At 35.5% G+C, this 24,783-nt stretch overlaps 1 protein-coding gene across 2 annotated transcripts in view; it reads left to right on the forward strand.

Annotated features, from left to right (window-relative positions):
* LOC101798188 (cadherin-7) overlaps positions 1-24,783 on the forward strand; it is a 90,449-nt gene that overhangs the window by 16,457 nt on the left and 49,209 nt on the right. For both annotated transcript variants that reach the window (XM_027451921.3, XM_027451920.3), the window contains exon 3: positions 24,438-24,732. In XM_027451921.3, the coding sequence (XP_027307722.2) occupies positions 24,438-24,732 (295 nt within the window). The remainder of the gene's footprint in view (positions 1-24,437; positions 24,733-24,783) is intronic.

Genomic DNA, 24,783 nt, shown 5'->3' on the forward strand with positions numbered 1-24,783 from the left:
ATCACAGCTTTTTATTCGGTGGCACAGCTATGCTATTTGTATAATCGTGTAATACCAGTGCTGTACTTCAGTAGACTAATAAGCTCTACCTGCAGTGCTCTGCTCTAGATTTCTTTGGGACGTTATTTTAAACTATATTTTATGGGTCTCTCTGAAAAATCAGAAAAACAAGAGTAAAAGCTAATTTTCATACCATATGTAGATGTAAGTCTCCTGTATGCTTGGCTGGTTATCAGGAAATGCTTTATTTTCATGAGAGCTTGAGAAGTTTTACAGTTTTGATGTGAGTGAAGCTCTTGTTGCCTCAGCTGACTATTTTTTTTTTTTAATCTTTTATTCTAACATTTGCATATGCTAAAAGTGTTTTCTGTCCTATTGGCTCTCTTTATTGTCTGTCACTTGTTATCCAGTTTTACTTCTGTCCTCTAGTCTTACTGATGGTGTTGGAAATGCAGGGCTGTAGGACCGGGGCTACCAAGAAGTGCCAGTATTCACATTATTATGTGAATTCCATTATTGTTAGAGATGTCCAGTCAGGAATCAAATCCCCACCATGAGCTAGGTGCAGTGCAGGCTAAGACAAACCTCTGCCCTGAGACAGAGGTCTTGTAAAACAAGAGGCAGTAACAGATTAAGAAGTAAGAATACAATCCAGTGAAATATGGAGATATCAACCCACATCCCCAAAATAACTTGAGAACAATAACTCGCTCACATCCTTTTCCAATAAGATAAAATATTGCTTATTCTAAACACGAAAATCAAAACTATGTTTTAAACAACATGAATAGATAACAGAATGTCTTTTCCTGCCTTTATGTTCTAACCTTTATAGGTGACAATTTGGTTGAAATTCCTAAGGACGGATCTATGTTAGTATGAGGCTACTTGTCTAAAAATCTTGTTTCAGGACAGTGAAGATAAAGGAAGTTTTTCTATTGCTTTCAAAAGTTCAAACTGCACATGCTTCAAAGTTTTATATCTTGTAACCTGCTATCACTCTATATTTTCCATGTTGTCTTTTTTCTTATACCTATACTGTTCAGCACAAGTATCTGTCTACAGGTCCATTGGGTGTTCATTCCACGTATTTAGCGCTTTTCACCTCACATTCTAATATTCCATCACTATTGCTGCTCTGTCACATTTTTTTTTTTTTTCTGCCAAATTTCTTCTTTGCTCCATGGCATCTTTGTTGTTGTTGTTTTTCAATCTCACGCTTCACAACTTAAATTCCTTTTTGTGTGTATGTATGTGTGTGTTTTGGTTTTTGAGTACTCAATAAAATTATACCATGTATGTATGTCAGATTTTGATGTTAACTTTTACCTGCTGAGGTGAGTATCTGGGACAATATATTAGAGATCCTGAAAAGTCAGGCAATGGTGCTTTTGTGTCCAGTAAACCGTCTTTAACATAAGTGGTAATTAATGCTGGAAAATCTCTGCATTATAAATCTTTGTCACAACATCATGAAGTTCTCTGGAAGAAGTGGCTTAACCATGTGTTGAGGTTGGAATGGCTGAAAGAAGAAAGACGTGAATACACTACGTTGCCCACTTCTGTCAGAGTACCTGTTAGCTACCTTGTACTACCAATGTATATCTTCTTATATCTTCTCAGTGCTTTTTGTGCTAGAAGAGACAGTTTTGTCACATAAATTAGAGACAAGTTACTCTTAGAAAAATTGGTGTAAGTTATGCTGCTAGGTGAATCCTAACTGTTCAAATTATATATCCAAATATGATTACCAGCACACACTGTGAGCAGAAGTTTGAGGAGGTCCTAATGCATACTGTCATAGCTTTAAGGCTGTAAGAAATCTCTTATCTTTTATTTTTATTTTTATTTATTTTTATTTTTAAAGGGGGTAGTGAGTTTACATGGTAAAAAAATAAAAAGATAATAAAAAATAATAATGTCAACACCTAATTATAGATCACATGCCCTTCCCAAAACCCAGGAAAAAGCGAGTATATTGACACATGTTAGCTCAGCTCCGAAACCTTGACTAACTTTGTTCCAGGGTCATTACAGTAGAATTTTGTCAGTCCAAGAGAGAGACTATATTTCTCTTTTTGGTATTTTAAATAGTGACTTAAATAGATTTTACTTTCAGAGCTTTCTAATATATTTTTTTTTGACTGATACGTATTAAAAGCAGTGCAGCATAACAATTATTTTTGTTTCATTCAGTATTTCAGGAGAAAAAGGTAGTTGAAGAGAAAAGGAACACCCTTACAATTTTTGGTACAAGAAGAAGTCATGTTTGAGTTCAGGAAAATCAGTGGCTTATATCCCTCCAGTTACTATAAATGCAATCTTTGCTACATATTATGTTTGGCGGATAGTTCATCATAGTGTTGCATTTGGATTATCAGCAATTGAAAATCTACCTAAACTTTTTCAAACTTATAAGAAAAGATTTTATTATAGTAGCATATTATTGCATTTTTTATATTTTGCAGTGGCTTCATTTGAAAGAAAAAATCATACACATAAATTAACAATAATATTTTTCCTGAGCATTCCATTTTGAACAAAAATATAATACATAAATATGTTGTTGCTAAGTTATGTTCTGAGAGAGCTGGGTGGATATGATAGAAGTAAGCTCACATTTCATTTTACCCAAGACACTGATAAAAGTAAAAGAAATTAAACTAATCAAAGTAAATTATGATTTTAAATATATATATATTCAAATACTGTTGGAAATATAGAAAATAACCATTTCACCTGCATCCTAATTATAATATTGAAATCCAAATTTAAATATTTTCATGGTATCAACTGCATTTTCTTAATCATTACATTCCATACATTCAACTTTATAATTTAAATGGTAGAGAAAACATTTATCTTGTTTATTAATGTGTTCTATTTGCATTAAAAAAAAAACCACCAACAACAACAAAAAAAGCACAAATTTTGCTACTGTGTGTTTCTCCTATGTATTACTGTGTTAACTCAGTTGGGTTAAGTAAAAGAGGACAGTGATATATCTGCATTAGCATTTTTGCTTGGATCAGATGTGCATTTCTGAAGTTAATGTCTGTTGTTTCCATTTAGTATATTCCAGTTGTGGAGCAGGATTTCAGTGGGCAAGCTAGATTCCAGTTAGTCAAGACTAAATTAGAAAAGTAAGATCCATAAATGCACCGATTAAACTCCTAGTGGGACCACACTGGTCTCATTGCTAGTCTAAAGGAAAACCCCAGGACATATAGTGTGGACACTGGTCCCTCAGCACCGACTGTTTCTCCCTGAGTATCCCGACCCATTGTATTGTACTACTTGCTGACATAGCCAATGAAGGAACTCTGTTAATGACAAAAGAACCATAATAAAAGGGTGCTGATCATCAAAATCAGTAAATATGCTCATAAAGTTATACTATATATATTTAGGATTCATTCTTGCAAATGTTTGTGATTCAACTTAAAACTTGCTAACATTAATAGTGCCTTTCATTTGGTACAGTATTTGCTGGTGTTACATGCCTGTGCATGCCTGTGCAAAATGTGGAATTTTGTCCTTTATGTTGGTTTAGAACACACAGTACTGTAGTAGCACTACTACACAAATCACATATCACAAATAATATAACAAAGAATCTTTTTTTTTTTTTTATTTTATCTTTCAGGTAAATAGAAATGCCAAGACAAATATAGCTCTTTTGCACATGAAAATGTGAGAAAATACAAAATATACTTTGCTGTCTCAGGATGTTTTTCAGAATGCTCCCCTGGGACAAGGTAGTTGTAAACAGCTGAGAAAAAGGCTTTATTTTATTTTATTTTATTTTATTTTATTTTATTTTATTTTATTTTATTTTATTTTATTTTATTTTATTTTATTATTTATTTATTTATTTTATTATTATTATTTTTAATATATGCGGCTTTGTGTATTTCATGGAATAATTGAAGATTTAAACCAGAATCTTGAGAAGATCACTTTTATTTACTCTAGAAAGCCATCTGAGATCATTATTTTTTGGAATAAAACTATTTATCCATTTTAATTGATTTTTTAACTGATATTTTATTTCACTGTTTATTTAAAGAAGAATACTGCAGATTGATTGACAAGAGGTAGCAACACATTTCACATTTTTGACAGTGAAAAAATTACCTTCCTTTTGTATAGTCACATAGTGTTCTTTGAGCTCTGAAGGTCTGCTTTATGGTGTTTCATATGGGTGAATAGGATATATGTTGCAAACAGCTAAAAGCAGTCCAACATAATGTTCTACCTAAATCACAAAGGATTCTTTGGTCCTTTCCGAGTAGAAAGAAATATACCTAATAGTATTTTCCAGGTAGTACAAGAAGATTTTATTGCATGAATTCCATGAACTGTTGCCATAGTCATACCGTCCCATTTGCTCTTCCTATTTAAGTAAATCATGAGAAATTGCATTGAGGACCAGAGAGACATGAAATTTTGTTGCTGTGGAGTGCATGTGAGAAAAATTAAGCCCATAATGTTATTTTCCATTTGAAACGTTTCCAAAATGCAGAAGAACTTGGTACTTGGATACATGCATAAGGATGATAAGCTGCTTAAACATTTCATACCAAAGTATCAAATTGTAACCCTCCTGACTAGGAAATCAAACAATTCACTTTTTTTTTTTTTTTTTTTTTTTTTTTTTTAATTTCTTACAAAGTAGACAGGTGCTGCATTAGGTAAGGTTTAGCTTGTTATTCCATAACAATTGAAAGTTTTCAGACACAGCTGTGAAAAGCAGATGGTCATTTCTTAAGTTTCCATAATCAGGGTATAATAACAATACCATAAATTAGCCAAATACTTATCTTTCTTATACAATTTGCATATATCATATGGATAGAGTAAGCATTTGTGAAAGTGCTTGGCATATTTCTATGTTTAAAAACAAACAAAAAAAAAACCTACAACAAACTTTCAGGGATTTAATACTGCATAGCATTTATATGGAAAACTTTAAAATAATCCCTCTTGTTTCTGGATGTTCTTAATTTTTATATATATGTAAGCTGTCATCCTTCACACCCACATCTTCCATTTTACCACATAACCATTCCTTACCAAGCAATATATATTTCACTATTTTAAAAGCTTTCCTAGTCAGCTTTGTAATCTTTTGTTCATCTTCATGTCTCGTCTATTCACTAGGTCTATTTTTTCACTGTCTTCTTGACATCAAGGCCAGGCAGGAAAGGGCCTTGGCCAACCTGACCTAGTGGGTAGCATTTATGCCTGTGGCCGGAGGGGTTGAGTTAGATGATCTTTAAGGTCCCTTCCAACCTGAATCATTCTGTGATTCTGTGATGTGGCATGGAATATCCCTTTGGTCTCTAAGTCAGCTGCCCTCACTGACTCTCCCCACTCTTACTTCTTGCCCTTGGAGGGGGGAGGGGACCATCCACCAGATGGTCCACCCATCAAATCCATGTTTCCAATTTAGCGATTATGATGTCATGTGGGACTGTGTCAAAGGCCTTACAGAAGTCCAAGTAGATGACATCAGCAGGTCTTCTCTTGTTGACTGATGCAGATACTCCATCATGGAAGGCCACCAGATGGGTGATGCACAATTTACCCTTGAAGAAGCCATGCTGGCTGTCTTGGATCACCTCCTTGTCCTGCATGTGCCATAACATTGCCTCCAGGAGGATTCATTCCATGATCTTGCCAGGCACAGAAGTGAGACCCACCAGTCTGTAGTTTCCCAATTCTTCCTTTCTACTTTTTTAAAAAATTGGAATGATGTTTCCTTTTTTCCAGTCACCAGGGATGTTGCCTGAATGCCATAATTTTTCAAATATAACAGAGAATGGCTTGATGACTACATCAGCCAATTCCCTCAGAACCCTGGAATGCATGTCATCAGGGCCTAGACTAGTACAACTAGTAGACTAGTAACAACTAGACTTGTAGTTGAGTTGTAGTTAACTTGTAGTTAAGTTGCATCAGGAGGTCCTGAATTTGCTCTATGCTTACTTACAGTGAGTAAGACTCTGCTCCCCCACCCCCCACCTAGAGGTTCAGGGGCATGATAGATGTGGGATGCCTGATCACCAGTATATATCAAAGCAAAGAATTTTTTAAGTACTTCTGCCTTTTCCTCATCTGTTGTTACCTGTTTTCTGTCTTCATTTGTCAGAGGTGGTATGCTCTCCCTAGCATTTATTTTGCAGCCAACGTACCAGTAGAACCCCTTCTTGTTATTCTTTGCTTCCCTTGCCAAGTTTACTTCTGTCAATGCCTTGGCTTTCCTGATCCCATCCCTGCACATCTAGACAACATTTTTGTGCTCTTCCCAGGGCACATGGTCCTGTTTCCACCATCTGTGCATTTCCTTCTTTTGCCTAACTTTGACCAGCAGATCCTTAGTTAACCATACTGGTTTCCTACCTTCCCTTCTTGATTTATTACACATGAGAATAGAGAGCTCTTGCACTCCAAGGAAAATATCTTTAAAGGGTTGCCAGCTCTTATTAGATCCTCTATCCCTAAAGACCATGTCCCATGGGGTCTCACCTACTAATTCTTTGAACAGCTGGAAGTTGGCTCTTCTGAAATTCATTGTCCTGCCTTTGTTCTTAGCCAGGCCCATATCCCTCAAGATCACAAACTCAACCAGAGTGTGGGCACTGCAATGTAGGCTTCCTCCAATATTAATCTCTTTAATGGGCTCTTCTGCATTGGTAAGCACTAGGTCCCATGCCACACTCAACAACAGAAGCTGGGAAGGAGAAGAGGGGGCTCTTGTTACGAACATGTCTGTTCTCCCAAAGAACTGTTATATGTATTGAGGCACCCTGCTTCCCAGGACATGGCCAAACATTGAACCTTGCTCATTGATAGGGAGTAGAGAATAATTGTGCTGTTTTGTTTATTTATTTATTTATTTGTAACTGCTAATGTTAGCTGACTTAGGCATTGTTAGTTTAGATGGGGAAAAAAAGAGGATCTAGCCATAGATCCAGACATATTCTGGTTTGAGAATTATGCAGATGACTAGGTCTGCTAAATAGAAGGCTAAAAGGGACAAAAAGGTAAGGAAAGATCACTTGTAATGGAAGGAGGAAGATACCATGTACGACAAGGTAATCTACGTGTATGACACTTGGGAGCAGCAAAAACAAATACAATCAAGACAAAAAGTAACGGAAAGGTGATTTGATGTTTCTTTTCTGGTAACAGGGAAGCAGATGACATAAAAGGAAAAAATTAATTATTTCTTATAAAATATTTCTGCAGTAAACCAGGAAAATCAGCATTTGACCTGAATAAGTCTTAAACACGAGTATCACCATGCCAAACAACATAGGACAAGACAGAAAAGCCTCCTATCAGTATGATGTCCAAGAACTGCTGAGCCAAGCAAGATGGAGTGTAGATTAATGAAGGAGAGACAGATCTCAAGAAGTCCAAGCAAGACTAAGCTATTAGAAACTGGGGAGAAGGATGTAAGTATGTATAGCCATCAGGGCAGCATCTGGTCCTTGTCCAGCCTGTTTCCAAAGTAAAAGCTAAAAAGGAAAGGGATTAATACTGTGGTTCACCACTAAGGAAAGCTGCCTGCACCTTATGAAGTAAACTTCTTGTTGGAGTCAAGGGGATGAAATAATGATACCTCTGGGTCTTCAAGGGCTTTCAGTTTCTCTGTAGATACCTTCCCTTCTAGACTGATATTTTAACATTCATAATTTCATGTCATTGTATTTCCTTCAACCTGTTTGCAGGCTACATGAGAACATTTCCTTCAGACTAATTTTAATGTCTTATCAAAATTAGATTTTTTTTCATGTTATGTAAGCTACAGTGCCACACTCAGAACTTTCCTTTTATCTATTAATTTATAAGTGGAAGGAGGGTAGAAGGTGATGGTCCATTATGCTGGATTGATCTTATGCTGAAAAATTGTATTTTCCAGACAGTTTTTGCAAATTTTACTTCCAGAAGCACAAAGTGAAATCAATGAATGCTTTTCATAAGGGATGTTGCAGACTGAGAGCCCAGGTGCTTTGTCTTGCTTCCAAAATTATTGCCAAGTAAGCAATGAGACTGTGAGGAAGACAACGATAAGAGGAGCATCCTGATGACAGATCCTTCTGAAACCTTTAAAGATATAAGGGTCTGTCTGCAAACTACACTAAAAATGCAAGATACTTACCTTTGAATCAGGAATAATTTTACCTTCTGTGTATTAGACACAGCAGTTCACCTTTCACCTCTGACCATTTCATGCTTTCTTTATTACAATCCTTAGGCTGCAAAGAACAATTTGGAATACAGTTTGGACTGTAGCAGGGAGAGCTAAGAGGTTGTGGATCAGATTCAATTCACCAGAAAATCATTTTGTGAGGTAGCAAGATACAGGAGAAACATGCTGCAGCTTAAACATCAAGGTCAGAAGAGTTAAGTATATTACAGTGAGGAAATTTGTCAGCGATATTACAGATTTTTTCTGGAGTCTAGCATTCTTGCATATGTAAATTATCTTTTCTAACAGAACTCTGACAGAACTGATGCAAACTCAGAAGTGCCATCATAGAGAGTACTGGGATGAAACCAGAACTTTTTCCCTGATAACTATTCTGACTTGTTGGAAATAAAAATACAGTAATGATGAATGGCATGACACTTTCTTATTTTTTTTCTTGATATCAAAGTGCACCTTTGGTTTTGTTAGTGGCAACAGAAATAATGCAATTAAATAAGCTTTTTTGTTTTTGTATTTTGTATTTTTTTATTTTTTAATGCTAAAGCATTAAGATTCTATTTAATAGTGTTTGGTAGAAGACATCTTTTTTTCTGAGTGATGACTTGGAAGGCAAAGTAAGAGTTTTTCATACTCCTAAAGTTGTGTGTACCATTACCCTTCCTGAAGTTTTGCTGTAATGTTAAATACTTTTTTTTTTTTTTTAATATACTTTATTATTATTATTTTTATTTTTTTTATTTTTACTTCAAATGAAGGTTTGGATACCTTCATGGTGGAGTGTGAGACTGTCAGAAGCAGCAGCATGGAAAATGCAGCTCAGAAACATGAATCTCCACACCTTAGGTGTCTTCACTAAGTACAACAGTCAAATATGTGTCTGATTGTTTGCAGAGTAGCAGAAAATTTGCTCTTAAAAGTGACTGGATAAAATTATACTTAGTTTCTCAGTAGATGAATTCCATATGTGAGTCACACCTGCCCATTCTGCAGATAATTTTTCCTACTTATTACTGCTATTAGTCCTGCTGAGCTAACACAGCTGAGAGACAGCAAACTGCATTCTATTATTTCTTGAGTGCCATCCATGGACTTGTTTGTTATGTTCCACTAAGTTACACCTGCACAATCCCATTGTAAGCTAAGGGACCATACATTTTCACAATGAGAACAGAGTCTCAAGACAGCAGGGGTTTTACTTATGTAACCAGAGGCATAATTCATCTTGTGGAACGAGAGTTTGTCTTTACAAGACTGTACCAAGGTTGCAACACAGGAAGCCGATGTATGACTTATCCATTTAGTCTGTTTGCAATGTGAATTGCAGAAAGGCATTGCTGTTTTTGTACTACCACTTTTCAGCAAGTAGAACATTAAAAGAAAGCCTGTTCACTGTCTTAATGCCTTTTAGTGATAAAATTGGTTTACTGTGTTAATTCAGTTTGTTCTTTGCCTCTTAATATTTAACTCACTAGATTCAATATTGAACAACTATTCTCCTTCCACTCCTGTCACTATTACCACAATTTTTGAATATATATGAACAGAACTTGGGTCTCTTACTCAACTGGTACGCTTTCTCCTTGAGAAAAAAAGAGCAGTAAATAGAGCATTCTAGTTCCTGTTATACAGTCATTGTTTTTGTCTTCTAGTCTTCCACCTGTTCTAAAAGTAGCTGCAGAGCAAACTTAAGGATATTCCATATCCAGTGCTGTCATGAGCACTGACCACCAATGTTTGTTCACTTTTGTGGATAACACATTTCAAAGTTTCTCATGTACTCTTATTTGAAAACAGAAAAAATATCTTTTTTCTTCCTCTCATTTTATCTATAAAATATGAATAGAGATTGATGGTGAAACAAAATAGAAAGAAGCAATAAAACATATTTTGGAAAAAAAAAAAAAAAAAAGAAAGAAACAAAAGAGCTAATCAGCCAACCACAAACTCCCATAAGACTATGGGATCTGTGGGACCATTAAGAGGACAAACAGTTTGCCAGTTAGCAATGTGAGGAATAGAGTGAGGCTGAGGAAACACAATTGCATTTGGAAACGTATATAAATTAGGCAAAGGAGAGGAATATAAATTTCAGCTGTGAACTACAAGTGAAGTGATTAAGCAGACCTTTGTTTACTTTAGAATGCTTAATTTTAAGTGTATTTGAAGCTTATATGTCCTTTATCTTCGTTAGTTCAGCAGATCTGCTTCTGATTTTTTTTTTTTTTTTTTTTTTTTTTTTTTTTTGTGAATGTGTGGAAACATTTATTTGTGTTATTTTCAAAAGCTATATCTCCTTCATTCATAAGTAATATAACTTAGTAAACTGCATTTGTATTTAAACTACAGTCTGCACATCTTTGAAGGGAAAAAGTATGCAAAACCCAACCATAAATAAGAGATTTTTTTTTTTTCATGTGCAGAAAGTTATTATTTGGAAAATTATTGTTGAATTAAAAATAAAACTTTCTTTTTGAAAGTTATTAAATTTTATCAGTATCTAGTAATGTACAAAGCTCAAAATTTTATGAATAAGGTTATATATTTTTCCTTAAAAATATACGAGCATCTTCTCAATGATTGGAAATTGTTCTCTCTTTGCAGACCACTAAGCTGTGCTGATTCACACCAAGTGAAGCACCTTACAGAACTTCCCTGAGGGGGGTTATTTGGCACAGCTTGTTTGTTTTAATGGACCACACAGAAGGTATAAGACAAAAGTTGAAAATGCTTTGAGTATGAATTTCTGAACATTACAATTAGTGACAGAAGGCCAATCAATGAGACAATAATCCTATCAAAATACAGAAGGATCAGATTGCTTGTAGAATTAGAATAGCTTTAATATGGATGTATGCAAGGGGATAGCAAAGGAGCTGGAAAGTTTCCATCTGCTTTGTATACAAAGTGATTAGATTGTGATCACTTAGTCCAAGAGGACAGAAATGATGCACAATTCTGCCAGGATGAGACATGCAAATTGGATCAATTAAGCTTTGAGAGTGCTTAGACAATCTGGTAGAGAAGTTTACATGCTGTGTCAAGTGAAACTTAGCAAAGATCAGTCTTGAATGCTGGGGGCAAGCATGACAGTGGTTTAAACTCTAATCTCCAAAGGTAATCCATTGTTTTAAGATTTCTTTATAGTAAGAAAATGGTCAGATAGCTTAATAAAAGACCCCTTTAGGACATTCTTGATGGTATGTATATACAAGAAGTATGACAGAAAAATTAGTAACAGTCAACTAATGTCAACAGTTTAAAGTAGATGAGAATAAATTCAGATGGCTGATCTTATTTGCAGTTAATGGAATATATAATACTAACATCTTATATACCTTCACGATACTTTACAACCCCATGCAATGCTACAGGGTTGGGACAAAGTGGCTGGAAAGCTGTGCAGAGGAAAAGGAAATGGGGGTGCTGATTGATGCTCATCTGAACATGAGCTGGCAGTTTGCCCAGGTGGCCAAGAGGGCCAACATCATCCTGGCTTGTATCAGGAATAGTGTAACCAGCAGGACCAGGGAGGTGGTTGTACCCCTGTACTCTGCTCTGGTGAGGCCACATTTCAAGTTCTGTGTTCAGTTATGAGCCCCTAACTTCAAGAAAGACGTCGTGGGATATGTGGGATAAACTGGGATACTCAGCCTTCTGATCTGGAAGTCTGGGACGAGGAGCCCCCCACAGTTCAGGTGGAAACAGTTAGAGACCTGCTGCTCCACCTGGACTGTCACAAGTCCATGGGGCCATATGAGATCCACCCAAGGGTGCTGAGGGAGTTGGCAGATGTGATTGCTGGGCTGCCTTTCATCACCTATCAGCAGTCATGGTCATCCAGAGAGATCCCGGATGACTGGAGACTTGCTAATATGACACCCATCTATAAGAAGGATCATAAGGAGAACCCACAGAACTACAGGCCTGTCAGCCTGACCTTGGTGCCAGGAAAGGTGATGGAAAAGGTCATCTTGAATGCAATCACACAGCATATGCCGGACAGCTGGGGAATCAGGCCTAGTCAGCATGGGTTCATGAAAGGCAAGTTGTACTTGACCAACCTCATCTCCTTCTGGGTGACCTGTCCGGCAGATTAGGGAAAGTCTGTTTATAAGTCTACCTAGATATCAGCAAAGCCTTTGACACAGTCTCCCACAGTATTCTCCTGGAGAAGCTGGCAGCCCATGGCTTGGACAGGTACAGTCTGCTGGGTTAAAAATTGGCTGACGGCATCCTGGCTTGTATCAGGAATAGTGTAGCCATCAGGACCAGGGTCCCCTTGTACTCTTCTCTGGTGAGGCCACACCTTGAGTGCAGTGTTCAGCTTTAGGCTCCTCTGCAAGAAAGACATTGAGGCCCATGTCCAGAGAAGGGCTACGAAGCTGGTGAAGGGCCTGGAACACAAGTCCTATGAGGAGCAGCTGAAGGCACTGGGGTTGTTTAGTCTGGAGAAGATGAGGTTCAGGGGAGACCTTATTGCACTCTATAACTACCCAAAAGGAAGTTGTGGAGAGCTGGGTGTTGTTCTTTTCTCACAAATAACTAGTGATAGGACTGGAAGGAATGGCCTCTAGTTGCACCAGAGGAGTTTAGGTTGGAAATAGGAGATATTTCTTCTCAGAAACAGTAGTCAGGCATTGGAACAGGTTGCCCAGGGAGGTGGTGGCATCACCATCCCTGGGGGTGTTTAAGGAAAGGTTGGACTTGATGCTTACAGACATGGTGTAGTGGGTGACAATGGTGGTACGATGATGGTTGTACTAGGCGATCTTGAAGGTCTTTTCCAACCTTAATGATTCTGTAATGACCACAGTGCTTCAGAAGCAGGGAGTGTTCTTGTAAGAAAATCATTGTCTGTTCCATTTTCATTGAACCAGACTATACTCAGAATGGAAACAAAGTAGAAATGGTTATTAGACAGAAGTGTTCTAATTTTATCAGGGACTAGCTACGAATTTGAATTATGTACCTTATGCAAAATCTTTTATACTGCTAAAAGGACATATAGCGTTAGATAACCAGAGGGGTCTTTATGTAAATGAGAAGCTCACAATATATGTAAAGTACTGTAGCCTTCATAATTTTTTTTTTTTAAAGAAATACTTTGAAGATTCTCAGTAGAATCCAGATGGTTTTCAGAATTAGACACAGGTCTGCACAATTTGAATTTTAATGTAAATTAAACAGGTACACATGACCAACATAAAATAATATCTGCCTCTTAATAATCATTTGTTCACCAATGGCAAATACATTGATTGTGTTGCCAGCATTTAATGGTAATGACTAAGAAACATAGTAAGAATGTCTTATGGTGAAAATACAAAGAACACATAAATTTTTTTTTTTTATTTTTATTTTTTTTTTACTGAAAAACAAGTGAAATTCAGTTTTAATCCATAACTACCTTCTCTCATAATTTTAAATGTCAAAATATGGTTTAAGGAATCAAGGTGTAATGACTGCATTAGAATTTGCTGAGATTGTCTTTATTAAGCACTCCTCATACTCACCAAACAAGAAAAAGGCATCAGGAGATCATTGTCCTTTTTGTACAGCTGTTAAAATCCCTCTAAGCGGGAAGGCTTTATATACAATTAACCTAGCATTGTTCATGTTAAGGCAGTTTATTATGGTTTTGAAATACTAATGCATTATCCTCCCCCTCAAATGTTTTCTGAAAAACAGCATAAGACACAGGCATTAAAAGCTTTTTTTTTTTTTTTTTTTTTTTTCTCAGCCCTTAATCCTATGGAGTGAAAATGTCCATCAAAATATGAAGTACTAAGTACTATCTTGAGATCAGCCCTGGCAGACCTGCAAATTTTAATAATAATAATAAAAAAATTAGAAGAAATCAAACCTTTTAAAGTATTTATTCACAAGGGATCAACTTAAATTATCAGAACAATTTAAAACAGACTTTCAAACATCCATATTTACTGTGCATATCCTACTTCTTGTTCTGAATACTGAACAGCTACATTGTGAACTTAGGTAATGGAATCACTTAAGCTTTCAATGCTGCTTCTTACAATTAGTCAATGTGATGCACATTGCCGTTTATTAAAGAACCCTTTCTTTGCTCAGGGATTAAGTCTCAGGTTCAGAACGGTGCTTATGCATATGGTCGGCACAAGATTCCATAAGCAAGTCCTGAAATGTTTGAGGATGACAGAAATGAGGATGCTTTTTTAACCCAGAGAATTATAAAATACAGATTTACTTTGATGTAACATAGTGTTAAATTTCCTTACTCTTCTGAGCAAACTTTGAAAATCAAGCTGTTAATTAACTAGTCAACATAGATGGATGGATGGATATGGATATTACAAACACTTCAGGGTAAAAATGAATGTGATAAACTACCTTAAGTGAAGGAAAATAAGTGTACATAAGTGTAAGGGAAAGATAAAAATTAAAGGAACTAGTCCTATAAGCTTCTGAGAAAATAATAACTTATTTGTTATTCAGTTTTACCTTACAAACTCTGAACTTCAGTGCTATTAGTCAGTCATAACAGTTAATAGAAAGCACTACAGAAATCTTAGAGAACTTAATCAAGCCAGACTGAAAAGAGATTCTAAATGAAATACAAACACACTGCTAACAGTAATATGTTTTGAGATAAGAAGTTAAGCCAAGGGATTCTTTTGCTCTCTTTAAGTGAACTTACAAGATTTTATGACTGTTTTCACAAAAGTCAATATTAATTTAATATTTACAAAGCAAAATATAATAAAAATGTCAATACTTTGACATATATATTATCATTTCTGTAAGTAAAAAGAAAATAAAAAATATAATCTAGATGTCAACTGACATATTAATTCTTCTTTGTTTTAATAGTTTCGTAAATTTTATTTAAGTCCTTAACTGTTTGCAGAGAATTAAAAGTTAATGTGTCTATAGATGCTGTTAATTACTTCTTCTTCTTCTTCTTTTTTTTTTTTTTTTTAATGGTATTTTTTTTTTTGTAATTAAAATGATCAGATTGTGCTGTCTGCCATAGTCCAGTATTCTATAAGCTTCTATAGTCAAAATTTGTCACAGTTTACAGTTAAACATTTTATAGTTGTCTTCTAGACTGTTAGAAGTTAGGGTTTCAGCACTCCCTATTAGCACACAAGTGCATTAACTTTCAAGAGCAAATAAAATTTCAGGAATGGATACAGCATAAAAATAGACATACATACACAAAGAAAAAGGAAACGGAAAAGGAAAATAAACATAAAATAATAAGAAAAAAAAAAAGAATAAAATAAAAAGGAAAAAAAGACAAAGAAAAAACCTCTACACCCTCCAGGAATCTGTTTCTTAGTACTTGGTACTAATGTTCTTTGGAATCAGGCTCCTATGAGAAAATCATTATCAACCAAGCAGTGCTGCAAGCTATTTTGGATAGTTGAAGCAGAAACAGGATAATCACAGTAAACTATAGATCAGTAGTTTGATAAAGACACAATATGAAGGTATAATTTCTACTCGAAAATGAAGTCATTTAGTATAAGTACATACCTATCTCATAAAATACTTTAATACCAAATGAGTTTTTGTTTGTAAATTTGGTATTATTGACATGAATAGTTCAACAAAAAAGTGTGTGATTATTTTCCCACTCAGTGCTATTACATCTAATTCTTTAGGTCATGGAGTTAGAGATGAAAAAAAATATCTTTTATATGCTCTCATCTTTTATAGTTGAAATGCCAGACCTGAATTATGGATAAGTAGAAAAAGTGATAGGGGAGAAACAACTTGGTATTTTTTTGTTATTTGTGTTTCCAAGAACTGGAAAAATCCAGAAGTATTCATTTTGCATTATGTCAGGTGTATAGATTCTGCAATCAACATCGTTTCCCCTCCTGTCTCCCCTTTTTTCGTGTACTACAAGGGATAGTGCATTTATGCATTTTCTGGACTTTAAAACAAACAAACAAACAAAAAAACACAAATAAATAAATAAAATCCAAAACTTTAATACCATAAATAATTAATAAAAAGATTAATGTGTTAATATAGAATACTATAAGAACTAGAAAAAACATGCATATACACTTGTGTAAATATATATCTTTTATTTAAGGAAATTATGTATATTAGAAATAGTTCCTCAAGTATATTAAACTTACATCAGTAAGGATTGTTAGACGCATAGTGGTGAAGTAATCTGAGAAGAATAGTAAGTGAACTTACTTGAAAACTGTTTTTGTAAGATGTTACACGTGCATAAACCTTTGGACACCTATGTCCATGAACATCTGCAAGCCCAGAGATGTTCTTATATGGAGTATGCTCGGGCCTTTGGTATGTTGCATTTTATTTGCCATGTTGCGTTTTTTAAGCCTGTTCACTTTCATAAAAGCTACATGTTGGGAATGCAGGAAGAGAACATCCTTTATTATACTGCTGAAATAAAGAGCAGTGACTTTAGGAGAATTTTCTCTTGTAGCTTCAGTGATTCTCGGCAACAAAATAAATCAAATCATTGGATCAGGAAATGCATTGTTTTAGTATAGAGCAGCAAGTATTTGGATCATGTAAAAATACTAGTGGTGTGTATAAAAGAGAACTTAGTCTCTCTCTTCTGATTATAAATAAATGCAGAGACCTCCATACTGCTGGTACATTTACTAGAACAATTACTTAGGAATTCATAAATAGAATTTCACTCCAGTGGTATTTTCATGTGATTTAATCAAAAAAATAAATCTATTTATGTTGAAGCACAAATAGTTTTTGTTTTGTAATTCAGAGAGCAAATCCACTACTCTATGGCTTGGTTTGTCAGTGACACAATTTTGTTGAAAAACTCAGAATAAGAACTTCAAGGCATAACTACTAGTGTACTGAGAGTGTTTTGAAAAAAAAAATGTGATATGCATATTATTTACATAGGAAAAACTTGGAACACTGGAAAAACTTGAAGTGTGTATGTGAGGGAAAATCATTCCTGTTTTCCATTCCAACCATGTTATGTTGCCTGCAGGCTCTTGGTGGTGCTACAATACAGTATTGTTGGCCCTCTCCCCCTAGTAGATATTATGCAATTAGTACATGGTGATGCAGAGTATACAGATGGCTTTTACCTCCTAAAGCTGCCAAACTGTCTTTTAAGAGTGCGAATGACAAATAGTCATTTTGGAGAGTGACATGCCATGATGATGGCCCATTAAAACTCTTCAAGAATACTCAGCCAGATACATATGCCCACTCAGCCCCATCTACAGAAGCAGCTGCTTCTGAGTTCCTCCTGTAGCTGCACCGATCTTAATGGGCTGACTGCACAAGTCCCTGTTGCCACAGGGCATTTCATACTCTTATTAAAACTGTGGGGAGAGAGGCACAGATTTATGTGTACATCATCTGCAGAAGTAGGAAAAGAAGGCACAATAAGGAAATATATGTATATGAGTGTATATGCATACACATATCCAAATATATGTGTATGAGTGTATATGTATACACACGCATATACAGGCATCGTGTTTCTATATGTACATGATCACTATTGGTCTATATAAAGAATTGTTATACATTATACAGAAATAGAAGACACTATAGAAATAACTGAGTATTATTAAAATAAAAATGTCAAAAATATGATATGGTTGCTATTATCACATTCAGTTTTCAGTATTTCCTATTAATTATTCAGCTCACTAGCCTTTAGATGACAGTTTCTTTTATTCCTAGGGGATCCTTTCATTTGAACTTTTTTATTCACTTAGAAGCCTTGGGGTCTTACTTAGATACTAATTGGAATGTTATGAAGTATAAGTCTTAGAATTTTGGTACTTCTATTTTGAATTTTGTTTGAATAATAATCATCAAGGAGTTAAAAAGTTTCATTGTTCTCTTTTCTGCTTCACCCCCCTTTTTAAAAAAGTTGGCAAAATCAAACATTCACTTTGCTTCCTGTCGTTGAGTTGTTAAGGTTATTATCCTCCTAGAGCACTGATTAGTCACTAGAGAGTGTAAGGGCTATATACTTTTTTCTGAACTCTCCCACAGACATGTCTGAACTTTTGACTGGGGAACCTGCATGGAGGAAGAATGAGATAATGAAGCCTAGCTGCTTATTCCAAATTTGATGATGGGAGAAATATCTGAGGAAATTAATAAAATTATTTTAATTTCTTTAAACAACAAAATGTTGAAGAATCTGTTTCTGTCCCACATTACTTTTGTAACAAGACCAAAATAATTGAAATTAAAATAGAAATTTTAAAATATTTTAATTTATTATTTTAATTTCTTAGGCATAGAACCATGCATTCTGTAGCAGCAAGAAATGGTTCAGAAAGTAAATTAATAGGGGAAATAATGATTATTTTTTCAAGAATCATACCTAATTCATTTAGAGGAGGCTGATACTTAAGTTACTCTCCCTGCCCCTCAGCCAGTTTTCTTTATTTGCTCCCCTGATTCCAGAATTTTAATTCTGTTGACAATTTAAATCTCACGCCCTATTTTCTTTTTACTTCAGAGTAAAAAAAAAAAAAAAAAAAAAAAGAAAAGGAAAAAAAAAAGGACACCTGATCAGATGTCTAACAATATGATCAGATGCCTAACAATATTCAGTCACTGAAAACAACAGCTCAATTACTATTTTATGATTTTGTTTCATTAGTTGTTGTTGTTGTTGTTGTTTTCCAAAAAAAAATTCAGAATGTTTCTTCTCATTTCAACTTGTTTTTCTTTTTCTCTGTGTCCTTTTGTCCTCCTTTTCATGTTCCATCTCCTCTACCCCATCATATCCCCTGGAGTTATTTCATTAGTTTGTTTCCCATTCAGCTTCTCTGCTGGTCCCACAGAACTGGCTATGTTCTCATTCATGTTTTTGTTGTTGTTGTTTGCTTGTTTTGTTTTTAATCTCTAGTTCCTCTCTCCTTCTTTAACTTATTCATGTATTTATTTATTTATTTTATTTATTATCATGCATCTAAATGAATACTTTGACTTTAGACAGAGTGTTATTCTTACTGGCTATATATACACTGTTGAATATGAAGATCTCTAAGCCCAAGATACACGAACAGCATATAATTTGCCCGCAAGAGGGCTATTAACCACAGCTGTGGGGTGACACAGCTGGTACTCCCAAAGGGATGTTCTCTGGTTTTACCTTGAAAATGAAATGCACTCATGTGATATGTAACCTCTCATTATGCGTGTGACTTTGGGATGTTCTTGGATAGATATATTAGTTTGTGGTCATTTGTAGGACAGCAGTGTTACCAGATGCAATATAAAAGAGGATTTGGAGACAGCCTGAGTTCAGACAGACTATAAGGATGATGCTGGGAATGAAGAAATCTCAGGACCTCAGTCATTACAGCAGCTCTTAGGTCTTCTGTCAGCTCTGGGCACTCTAGATGCAATTTTCAGGGGTTTAGTTCAACACAGAGTAGAATTTTTTTCTAGGTTGACTGGGTTTTGAACAAGGCTGTCACAAGAGTGCTTTTCTCCCACAGTCAGTTCTGTGTAGTTTTATGATAGAAAGTTTTGGTTATAAAATAGGCAAGAAGATTACTCATGGCTTGGTGTTCTTTCCTTTTTTTTTTTTTTTTTTTTCTTCTTTTTTTCCCCCTTCCTTATTGCTCTGTGCTTTTAGGGACAAGGCAGAAATAAAGCTACAGTTTAGCCACTTCCACATCACCAAGAAGTACAGGTGCCTGCAAAATCATGAGTCATATTTTTATTTCTTTCCTCCCTTTCTAGCTACTTCCACATCAAGAAATGAAAGGGTGCAGGCAGGCAGGCGCTCCTTCTTGAGAAAACTTCAGTTATTTTGCAAACAAATGATTTTTTCTTCTGGCATCAAGGAGATATGGAGCTGGGTTTCACTGAAGTATCTCATGTTTGCTATGTCTGTCCCTTTGCCATCATTACTGTGTGATCCTGCTGCTGCTGCAAACCTCTTAATGTTCTCTCTGCTTTTCTTCTTCAGCCAGATTCAGCCCTAAATCTGTAGTGTCTGCAGTGAAACATCATCCATGCTACCATAGTGAGGAACTTCTATAAAGTGAGATATTTGAAGAAGAAAAAAGGAAAAGAGCATATGAATGTTGCATCTACTTTAAGGGAGCCTGAACTGAAAATCAGAGCAAGAGAAAACCTCTAATTCAGAACTCAGACAGATCAGTGGTGGCCAGATAAATTGTTTTTAATGCATTGCAGTACCTCTGCTTGCTGATAAAAATAAATGTCCTTCTCTACTGAAAATACTGCATTAGCATACTTTAATGGCAAGTGATGCAAACTACAGATCTGCACCTACAAATGCACTAAACCCAAAAAGCTATTGAGTATTAAGGATCTTGAAGGAAATGTAATATATAGGTTTGAGTATTCTCTAGAATAATCATGATTCTAAGAGTCCAAATAAGCATAAATCATTGGGTGAGACAGTATACTAAACATTTACTGCTGCAGAATGAAAAATGTATGTGAAGACAAAATTTTATTCATCGCAGGAGTTAGGGTAGACATGCCTTTGCTACTGAGTCAAACTGACTGCTCTCGTTTATCGCACATATCTAAACAAGCATTTTCTAAATCTGAGGGGAGATTTAGAGCTTGGTTTAGAAGATTTAAGTGCTCTCTTTTTAGTTTGATTTCATAGACAGTAGAAGATAGTAAGTTCTCTTCTAAAAGCAACCACAACATCAACAAAATAAAAAAAAAATAAAAATAAAAAAGCTCACTTCTAATAAGCACTGACACTCTGCCTCCACAAAACTTGTGTAGCTTTCCTTATTATATCTCTTTGCTCTCTGTTAACCTTTGCAGAACTTCAGGAGTTAAAAAGCATCTTCTCTTTCTGCAAAAGCATGCTGCTTTCTTTCTCTGTTTTTTGTGCAGTGTATTGCAGAAAACACCCAACACCAAAATGCCCAATATCTTCATGTTGTATTTATGTGGAATCTAGCAAAGAAGCAATAAGATGTGGACCGTGATGGATGTTTCATGGAGGTGGCAATGGGTGGAGTGAACTGGAAGCATGAAAACTTTCTATAGCATTCCCCCTTCAGAATGGAGCAGCAGAAGAAATGAAGATGCCTTAAACCATGGTTTAGATTTCCATCTTTTCAAAAGAGCTGTACAAGGATGAGAAATTATTTTATTTTAAATATTTATTTTTTTTTTGCAAACTGCTTCTGAAAGAAAATCTTTCTGTGATATTCCAGAATGAGATCAGATGAGATTTACCCAGTGAATCTTTGAATCTTCCATGTCTCTTGAAACAAGAATTTGAAGTTGAGTTTGTCTTGCTCCTCTGATATTATTGTCATTGTGTTCAGCTGAGCTGCAATTCCAGCTCCCATATGAATCTCTCTGTAGAAAGTCTCAGGAGCAATAGACAATCTAGTAGATGGCACAGATATATTTCTGAAGCCTACAGATTCTTCTGGAATCTTCCGGTAAAGTACAACTGTTCTGGGGACTAATACTATTTTGGATAAATACTGTCAAATCAATCACGGGAGAAAATAACAATATGTACTTAATCAGAAGTCTCATTCTTAAACATGCTTCTTCATTAAAAATAAAATAAAAATAAAAGGAAAAAGTGTATTTTCTGAAGACAACTTTATAAGGAAAATATAAATTCTCACTTCATAGACTCAATATAAATAGCTAGACAAATAAAGGTGATCTCAAAACTGCACCAAACATATGTCTGGATTCTGTAAGAATAGCTTATTTTTGTATTGTTTTCTTGTGTTGTAGTTTAAGTGACCTCACACTGACTCTAAAATATACACATAAATGTTGACACAAATCCTTGAGAGTGTTTTACATAGAATTGATTATACCATAGTGCAAGAAATGAACTAATTGTTTATCTACATCACCTTCCCTGGGGTTAAGTAGGTAGAGAATGGTGCTTTAGTAACTTGAACATGGGCCTGTGTTATTTTATAAAGGCTAAGTAGAAAAAAAAATAGCAAAAGATTCAAATAAGTTTTCTTACCCAGAACTTCAACCTTGGAGTAACAAAGGCCATTGCTAATCAATTTACTAATCCGTTTACAGTTTTCTACCAAGGCATAGTTCCAAAAAGTAGCTTCTGTTCAGTATTTCACTGCAGGGCACCAATCACTGTAGTGCAATCCATGTGGAGATTTATGGACCTCAGAGTGGTACACCTTAAAAACAATGTATTAACCAGAAATCTACTGTGTGAGCAAATGGGAAATGCTGAAGCTACAGATTTCCTTTTTTCTCTGGGATGTGAAAGCCTTAGTCAGTGCATCTTTGAGGATTTACGCTTCTGGTCTCTCCCCTGAAGGTCTCTTTTCTTTTGAAACACTGCTAGAAAGTTACTCAGGATTGATCTTGATACAAATCCAATGTGAAAAGGAGGTTGTGCAGCCCTGCAGTGTGAGACCCAGGCGTGAGTGTTACAGTATGATGGACTGACAGGTGAGGCTTCATTTCCATGAGGTAGAGTGAGGTTGTTCTCAGCAATTTCAAGTGTGGACTCAGTTCCCTTAACTGCCTGAAGAGATCTACTTTTACATCTCTAACTTTCAGATAACTGCTATACCTGATAAACAGCACATCCTTAAGTATGTGCTTAAGAAAGTGGAGTAATTTTTACAGAGATAATGGGAGCATTACAGCCACCACAGAAAGACCAATTCTCTACTAGAATATGATATATGGAAAAACTGATTTTCTTCAAGCAGAAAAATGCATTGAATCTTTGTACCCTATAGTTTCAGTTCTTAGCTAATGTGATGATCAATATTTCAGTCTACACTGCAGTAATCTGGCTATGTAGGGGAAACTACACAGTGCCTCTGCAGCACACAAGAGAACACAGAAAATGTGTCTTAGGAAAACAAACAAGCAAACAAACAAAATCCAAACAATGAAACAAATAACAAATCAACAAAACACAACAAACCAGATTCTTACTTGCATACACCACTGTTCCTTTTTAAGAAGGATGAGTACTCCTTCCAGTCAAGTTTGAAAAAACAGCAAGAGCCACTGCTGCCAGATTTGTGAGAAGAACAGCTGTATAGTTTATTGAGCGAACACATTATGGCTGAGGAATAGGCAGTTCTGTGGATATTCAAAGAGACTTGGTGTGAAATACATTTTCCCTTGATCTGCTCACAGTGTCAGCATTGACTACATCTTAGTGTGCTAAGAAGTAGGACTTTAAAGGATTAAGAAACTCCACCAAAGAAATCTCAGAATTGTGTAGGTATTTCAGGAGTTAGGAAGCAGTCGAATGAGGATAAGATATATTTTGAAATAATGTATCTAATCTGCTTTAGATACCCCACTTCTGTTTTTTCGATCCACTCTGAAGCTCAGATTCCATTCTTGCCTTAAAAGAGAAAGTGCACTGTAATTGCATGAGATAACCTGACTGTGTAAAACAGTGTAAATGAACTAATGTGTAAGAAATAGGCAGGTTTTCACCCATGTGAAAAATTTAAAACTGATCACCAGTTCTTCCCTGCTGAAAAGAGGGAAATCTTTGCAGCTGTACAAAGTTGTGCCTGAGACAGCAATTTACTGCAAATGCATTCTGGAAGTGATTAGTATCTCAAAGATAATCCCAGCTGAGAAGAAAAAAAAAAAAAAAAAGACCTCCTTAGTGGAGGACATTGTAATAATGATGACAATAGAGTTACCTCCAAACCCAGTGTGATACGGAGTTAAGAGCAGGTACAAAGTAGACAAGAGAGAAAGAATCTTATCATATTTAATATTCTCCTCATCTGTTTAAAAATAGTGATCCATTATGGTGTGTGTGTATTACTTTGACATGATATCTAGATCAATTAATTGTTGACACAAGTTTTAAAATATATCACTGGTGTTTGAGTCTGTATTCTGTAACAGGAACATGGGACTCAGTAGACATAAAGAGCTACAAAAACTATGGAATCTTGTTCCATGATTTAAAAGAGTCTTCATGATGAGGAAGACTATTGGATGATATAAAATGTATTTGAAAATGCATTTTCATTCCTTTGCAGAAAGGAATGAAATTTTCTTGCTCAGAAGAGTAAGCTGACAGATTCTAATAGTCCCTCATGTGCTGTGCCTGATAAACATTCAGCTTATCTTTCCAAGAACAATAAAATTTCATGTACTACTGTTCGACAGAGGAATTATTTTTACATATCTCCATGCCACTGACTCTCTTGTAAGTTAATCTCATCTCTCATCAATTTTTCACCAGCTTCACTCTGATGTTGATAAAGGAGATGGTTCCATCAAATACATCTTGTCAGGCGAAGGGGCAAGTTCCATTTTCATTATTGATGAGAACACAGGGGATATTCATGCTACAAAGAGGCTGGATCGAGAAGAGCAGGCCTACTACACACTCCGAGCACAAGCACTAGATAGGCTGACTAATAAACCTGTGGAACCAGAATCTGAGTTCGTCATTAAGATTCAGGACATCAATGACAATGAGCCAAAATTTCTGGATGGTCCTTATACTGCTGGAGTTCCTGAGATGTCTCCTGTGGGTAAGTGCAAAATACACTGTTGATGTTGTGGGAATTTTTTTCCTATTGCGT

This window comes from Anas platyrhynchos, chromosome 2, assembly GCF_047663525.1.
Source record: "Anas platyrhynchos isolate ZD024472 breed Pekin duck chromosome 2, IASCAAS_PekinDuck_T2T, whole genome shotgun sequence".
Lineage (NCBI taxonomy): Eukaryota > Metazoa > Chordata > Aves > Anseriformes > Anatidae > Anas > Anas platyrhynchos.